This window comes from Argentina silus (assembly GCF_951799395.1).
Source record: "Argentina silus genome assembly, chromosome: 9".
Taxonomy (NCBI): Eukaryota; Metazoa; Chordata; class Actinopteri; order Argentiniformes; family Argentinidae; genus Argentina; species Argentina silus.
The window spans coordinates 12,590,683-12,598,182 of record NC_139663.1 but is presented as its reverse complement, the minus strand read 5'-3'; the positions used below and the strand labels follow the sequence as shown (position 1 = coordinate 12,598,182).

The 7,500-nt window shown below is 49.1% G+C and overlaps 1 protein-coding gene across 8 annotated transcripts in view; it reads left to right on the top strand.

The window, feature by feature from the left end:
• The window catches only part of LOC310809809 (nuclear factor 1 X-type), a gene marked incomplete at its 3' end in the record, with an annotated part of 118,324 nt that overhangs the window by 98,561 nt on the left and 12,263 nt on the right, over positions 1-7,500 (top strand). For 7 of the 8 annotated variants that reach the window (XM_083677298.1, XM_083677295.1, XM_083677296.1 and 4 more), the window contains 2 exons: positions 327-457; positions 1,929-2,003. In XM_083677298.1, the coding sequence (XP_083533424.1) occupies positions 327-457; positions 1,929-2,003 (206 nt within the window). Of the gene's footprint in view, positions 1-326; positions 458-1,928; positions 2,009-7,500 lie in introns of those variants that run through there. The other variant, XM_083677302.1, reaches the window with a different exon arrangement.

Genomic DNA, 7,500 nt, shown 5'->3' with positions numbered 1-7,500 from the left:
CACACACACACACACACACACACAAGCACACAACCCTTGGATGCCTACCCCCTCCCTCCCCACACACACACACACACACACACTCACACACACACTCATAAATGTCCTGCTACACAGTAGATATCCAACATGAAGACAAAACAGAATGGCATGTTGAATGGCCTGTCTCTCTCCTATGTCCTGTGTGTGTTACAGTCCTGTGTGTCCACACTCGATATACTCGAGACCTCCACACACACACACACACACACACACACACACACACACATTAACCCCCCCATCCCTCCCCCTCTCTCTCTCTCTCTCTCTCTCCATCCTTCCTCCAGCTCCAACAAGCGCAAGTCCATTGATGACAGTGAGATGGAGAGCCCTGTGGACGATGTGTTCTACTCTGGACGCTCCCCTGCGGCCGGCAGCAGCTCCCAGTCCAGCGGCTGGCCCAACGATGTGGATGCAGGTAGGAGACCCCTCCCTTACTCCCCTATTCTATATCTCACCCCTCTATCCACCCCCACCTCCCTGCTGTGCTGTGTGCTACTGTACCCCCCCCCCCCTCCCCGCCGCCCCCCTACACTCCTTACTCTCCCTTCCCATCCCATCCATCGCTCACTCCCATCACTCCTCTCACCTACACCTGCTCTCTATCACTCCCTCCCCCCTCTCCCCCCACCACCACCACCACCACCTGCTTGTACCCCCCCCCCCCATCCCCCAGAACAGTCCCATTAGAGGGGTAGACCCCTGCATGCCAGGCCTGAGCTCACACTCTCACAATGCAGCCCCAGGGGGGAGAGTGTTAGTGAACACAGAACATTCCTTTATCGAATCATTCATCTTTCTGCATTGGTCTATGCTATGGCATGCTAGTGCCTGTGTGCTTGCTGGTATGCTCTGTCCTCTGTGATTCCTACTCATGGATTCAGATGCAGATTCAGTGATTAAGTCATACAGTAGATCATAGATTCAGAGGTTGAGGTTCAGACTCTGACATTCAGACATGCACTAGGATTTAGTGGTTCTGAAGTTGAGCTTGTTCTGGGGTCAGAGGTGTGTGTGTGTGTGTGTGTGTGTGTGTGTGTGTGTGTGTGTGTGTGTGTGTGTGTGTGCGTGTGCGTGCGTGCGTGCGTGTCTGTGTATGTGTGTGAGTGTGTGTGTATGTGTGTGCGCCTTCCAATGGACTAAGATAGACCCACCCATCCTCTTAGCTGTGTGCTCTCCACACCTCCCTGTTCCCCTGTATGGTTCTAGTTCCACCCTCTGTGTTGTTGTTGTTGTTGTTGTTGTTGTTGTTGTTGTTGTTGTTGTTCAGTATCACAGCACAGCAGCCCCACCAGGCACTCCCAGTCCCAAGCCCCTCCCCCTCTCATATTCCCCCCTGTGCTAGACATCATATTGTACCGTGTTAGCTTCTACTGTAAAATGACTTATTGTAAAAGATCTTGTGATCATGATGCCATGTTTGCCTTCAACTCCCTGTGCGGCAGTGATGGCCCATTGGAGTGGAGGTAGTTAATGTATTTTGTACAAATTTAATTCTGATGCCACTGTTTTTATATATATGACGTTAATCACACTGTCAATCACACTGTCAATCACACAGTTACTCAGCTGTTAAATCATCACATTAGTGGAATATAACAATGGTTCTTTTTCACCCTTAATGCCCATGGTTTGACTCCCTCCTTCCCTCCATCTCTCTCTCTCTCTCTCTCACTCTCTCTCTCTCTCTCTCTCTCTCTCTCCTTTTCTTTCCCTCCTTCTCTCTCTCACTCCCACTTGCTCTCCCCCCCCTCTCTCTCTCATCCCCCCCCTCTCTCTCTCACCCCCCCCCTCTCTCTTTCTTTCCCCTCTCCCCCCCCCCTCTCTATCTCCCCTCCACCCCTCCATTGTTAACTCTCTCCTTCTCTCCTGTCTGTTTGGACCTACAGTGCAGCACCATTTGGCCAGTGTGCAGGAGAGGAAGATTAAGCATGAAAACGATGGCGTGCAGTTTCCTTACCATGGTTAGAAACACATTACAACTCATAATAATAACAATACTGTATATTATATATCCATATCATCTACACTGTACCGCATGCCGCCCACACATTTACTGTTTACCTCTCTCTATCTCTCTGTGCATCCATTTCTCACTCTCCTCCTCCTCCTCCTCCTCCTAGCTAGAGCCTACTATATTCTCTCCATCCCTGTCATCTCCTCTCCTCTGCTGCTGCTGTTGGATTGGGATTGGGATTGGGATTGGGATTGGGATTGGGATTGGGATTGGGATTGGCTTGTTTCTGTCTCAGATGTCTGTTGTGGGTTGTTTGATTCACCAAAGCCTTTTGGTAGCCCAGTAGCTCTCCACCGCGGCCACCGCTGTTGCTCTACATTGAACTATTGACATGTGACTGATATCATTCTGTGTAAGGCAGGAGTGAATGTACGCTCTGGCCTCATGCTGAACACTTGGGAACATCTCAGGATCATCTAAGCAGTGTCTCAGAGAGGGCCTCTGTCTCTCCACTTAATGGCAGCCGTTTGCTCAGCCGTCATTTTTTCAGTCTCGACGGTATGTCTACTTTTACTCGTGATGAAAGAGAAGCAAAGTGGGAAAAAACTTAATTTTACACACACATTTTTACATTTGTCTGATCAGAGCTACTGAGGTACAGTGGCCTACAGTAATATCCCCGAATCCCCGAGAAGCGCATTCGATTGAATTCATTCCAAGCCGTTTTTCCTTTCACGTTTTCAAAAAACGGTTTCTATTTTCAATTCGTTTTCAAGTTCAAAGAAAGCGAGTCTGTCAGCAATACGTGGATCCGTGCTCAGACACCCACTGTTGTGTAGTGACCCAGAGAAGGTGTGTGGAGAACGAGGCCCTGTTCTGCTGCTGTGTGAGACGCTTCATCCAGCCCGTTATTGTTCGGAGGCGTCCCGCCTGCTCTAGGCCTCGTTCAACAAGAGGACACCCTCCTCCACCCTCCTCCACCCTCCTCCCAAACACAGGACAGGAAGAGGAGCACAACCCAAACAAACAACACTAAATGCACTCAGGTGTGTCATCATTGCACAAGGCACCGTCTGTCTCTAAAATATGCTACACACACAGGGAGGCACACGCGCGCACACACACACACACACACTCAAACACACAGGAGCCTGCATGAATATACAGTACACACACACTCTCACACACACACACACACACACACACACACACACAATCTGGAGAGGAGCAGCGTTCCGGTCCAGATGGTGCCTCCATGTGTCTACAGCAATGGGAGCTACTGGGTTACAGCAGACATCTGTTGTGGTGGTGGTGGTGGTGGTGGTGGTGGTGGTGGTGGTGGTGGTGGTGGTGTGTATGGGGAGAAGGGCTGAGAGAGGACCCGGGCCTCAGCCTCAGTCCACTCGCTCCAAAGGTGATTCACTACCTGAATGAAAGGCTCTGAGGCGTACCAGCTGATCATGTAATTCATCATTACATTTGCTGTCTCCTGGTCCTCGTCTGCTCTGCTGTGGGTGGAGGTGGAGGTGGAGGTGGAGGTGGAGGTGGAGGTGGTGATGGAGGTGGAGGTGATGGAGGTGGTGATGGTGGAGGTGGTGGTAGTGGAGGTGGTGATGGTGGTGGTGATGGTGATGGTGGTGGTGGAGGTGGAGGTGATGGAGGTGGTGGTGGTGGTGGTGGTGGTGGTGATGGTGGTGGTGGTGGTGGTGGTGGAGGTGGTGGTGGAGGTGGTGGTTGTTTCTCCTCTTGTGTTATTTCAAGCCCAGATCATCACTACAATGTAGTAAATGCATTGGTCTTGAAGCAGATATGTGTGCCTGGGGGGATTGTACTGTACTGTTGGGTCTTGATGCTGTTGATGTGTTGTTGTGTTTATGCATGTGTACTGTACTGTACTGTATACGTGACTGTATGTCTGTGTCGTTTTCTGGAGGTGGGGTTTGTGTGTGTGTGTGTGCGTGTGTGTGTTGGGTGGAGGGGGGGGGGGGGGGGGGGGGGCACAGTCCTCTGACAGTTAGGGGTTTGTGTGGCAGCCAGCTTGTTAGCGTGGCGAGACTAGAGGGTCATGGGAGCAGTTGATTGGCTGCCAGTCTGCCCAAGCCATGTGCCAGGAGTTGGACAGAGAAATAACGCAGAACAAACGACCGTGCTTGCTCACACGCGCACACAAACTACGCACACGCATACGCACACACACACACAAACACACTACACATGCACACACACAGACACATACACACACTACGCAGGCACACACATACACACACACTACGCAGGCACACGCACACACACACACACACACACACACACACACACACACACACACACACACACACACACATAGATCAAAGTAACTTCTGTCAGTCCTAACAGACGTAACTGAGAAGCTGCATATGTGAAGATATTAACAAATCACAGTTTATCACAGACTAGGAGAGAAGTATTATCATATCTGCGCAATTACGTACATACCTTCTGGCAATATCTGTGCATGCAGTGTTTGTTCTGTGACATTAGGACTACACCATGGAACACAGATATGATTATCCTGAATCGATTACCCTCCTGAAGCACTCACTCTCTCTCTTTCACTCTCTCACTCCCTCTCTCTCTTTCACTCTCTCACTCCCTCTCTCTCTTTCACTCTCTCACTCCCTCTCTCTCTTTCACTCTCTCACTCCCTCGCTCTCTTTTTAATTTGGGTTTCTTGCTGCTGATGTCACTCTTTTTGAGGTGAACTCCATATTTGGCCGTCCTCTTGAAGCTCTCGGGGCTCTGGTCCCTGCTCCATCAGAAAGATGAAAGATAGATGGCAGGGGGAGTGTGTTGACCCAGTTGGCTGTTAGTATCTTCAGAGGGAGTCCCAAGGTACTAGATACCCTTCTATATAACAGACAGACAAACTAGTTCACCCTGAACATCAGCATGATACCGAATAGTTCTTCGTTTTTTTTGGACACCTTCAGACTCCTACATGGGGAGGCTGGTGGAGGTAGGAATCAGAGGATGGGCTCATTGTAACGTATGGAATGGAATGAGGAATGGTTTCAAACACGTGCGTGCTTATTCCATTCCATGCATTACAATGAGCCCGTCCTCTGATTCCTACCTCCACCAGCCTCCCCTGGTACAGTACCCCTATACCAACCTCGGTGGTTGTGTTCAGTTAGTATGTAGCCCATCCTGCCCCCCTCTCCCCACTGAACATCCGGCTCACCGTATCCTTCTCTGGGTGAGACAAATTTCAGGTTCCTCTTAAAATGTCCAAATCCTCTTAATCTAAAATGCGCTAATGGAGCGTGACAGCGTGTGTGTGTGTGTGTGTGTGTGTGTGTGTGTGTGTGTCTCTGTGACTGTGTGTGTGTGTGTGTGTGTGTGTGTGTGTGTGTGTGTGTGTGTGTGTGTGTGTGTGTGTGTGTGTGTGTGTGATATTCCATCATTAATACTCATGGTGGCACAAAATGTGTCACACTTCCCAATATCCACTCCCACTTACATTTTGGTGTCACACATTTTGAACCTAGCAGAGCATACGTGTGCACGCCCACCTGATTCTATACTTACCCACAATGCACCCACACACACACACACACACACACACACACACACACACACACACACACACACACACACAGGCCCAGCTGCATTACAGTCAGTTAGAGAGGACTGTGGGTAAATAGTGATGGTGAAAATGCACCCCGGTGCAACTCTTAAAAAAAACGTCTTTTCGAAACAACCGCCCTGTTCGAGTTTATGTGCTCAGCTTGTAAAAGCTATTTCCACATCTCCCAGGGCCTTACTGAAATTATCCCCCATTTTTATTTGTTTGTGTGTTTGTTTTTATTTGTGTGAATATGTGTCGTTTAGTAGTTTATTGGGCTTTTTTGCTAGTCGCAGTTGTTTTTCTGTTTTCTGTGTATTTGTTCAACTAAATTTGAATTTGTGTCTGATTCGCCCGGTATATGCATCAGCGAGTGTTCTGTACAGAAGTACTTTGTTGTTCCTCTGGTGAATATATTCTATTTCGTCCATTGTTCTTCCGTACGGCTGTAATTGAAAGCTTTGAGCATTGTGGCTCCCTGCAGAGGTCAAACACACCATTTGGCAATGGTCACAAACCCCCAAATTCTAAATTGTGGAGTTCGGATTACCATACATCAAAATAATTTCCCTCAAACCCGGCCACACGAAGCCTTGATCATAAAACAGAGTCTCTCTTCTCTGGAGCTCTTACACTCTTGGCCATGTTTCTGGGTCAGATGGTGAGCCTAGCCTATACTTAATGTGCCTGTTTTTACCAAACTGGGGGATATTTCATCCCGTCCTGCAGCCTCAACCCACATTTATAGCTGTAGGAGGACACATTCATTCACTATGTTGGTATATATGCACAAGCTATGCTATCACTCACTCTTTCACTCCCCCTCTCTCTCTCTCTATGTCTCTCTCTATGTCTCTCTCTCTCTCTCTCTCTCTATGTCTCTCTCTCTCTCTCTCTCTCTCTCTCTATGTCTCTCTCTCTCACTCTCACTCTCACTCTCTCTCTCTCTCTATGTCTCTCTCTATGTCTCTCTCTCTCTCTCTCTCTCTATGTCTCTCTCTCTCTCTCTCTCTCTCTCTCTATGTCTCTCTCTCTCACTCTCTCTCTCACTCTCCCTCTCTCTCCGTATGTCTCTCTCTCTCTCTCTCTGCTTGCCACCCTGACTGAGCAGCTTGTGTGCTTGCCTGTGCATGTGTGCGTGCGTGTGTTCTGTATATTTCATATCTGGGGAGAAGCACACACACCCACTGGCCTACCCTGAGTCACATAGAGCAGGGCTCCAGGCCCATCTCTCTGCCAGGCAGATTGACAGACAGATTGACTGATATATAGAGGGACTAGATGAAAGGATCTATTCATATATTTGTTGGCATGCAGAAGCATCTAGTCGTACAGCCACAGAAACGTAGTCTGCCCTAGTTGTGAAGCAATCCGACATGACATTATTTTAAACTAGGAATGTTGACGTGTGTGTGTGTGTGTGTGTGTGTGTGTGTGTGTGTGTGTGTGTGTGTGTGTGTGTGTGTGTGTGTGTGTGTAGGGGATGAGGTGTTCATAGAGCTGTTGTATAGTATAGCTTTAGGTCCTGCTTACTATGCTGAGATCACTGCTGGCATGGGATTGGTGGGATGTTGAGGTTCTGGAAGCCATTTGTGCCAGCATTTCTAAGCCAGCATTTCTACGTGAATGAATGGTGAGTCTGGGGAGTGGATACTTGCTGGCTGACTCCAAGCAGAAGACCAAGTTCTCACTGTGAAGCATATCAGAATTACGGTGATGTCTGTTGCTCATAGACTTCAATGGCGATTGCCATCGTAACGCCATTGCATCTCCCAGCTCTTCCGCCCCCTTGCTTCCTGTTCCTGACCCTGTGACCCCAAGCCTCCTGACCCTTCCTCTCTCCCAACACCCCCCTCTCAACTCCCCCCGCTGCTTCAAAACATGGCCTGCCCCTGGACCCTGA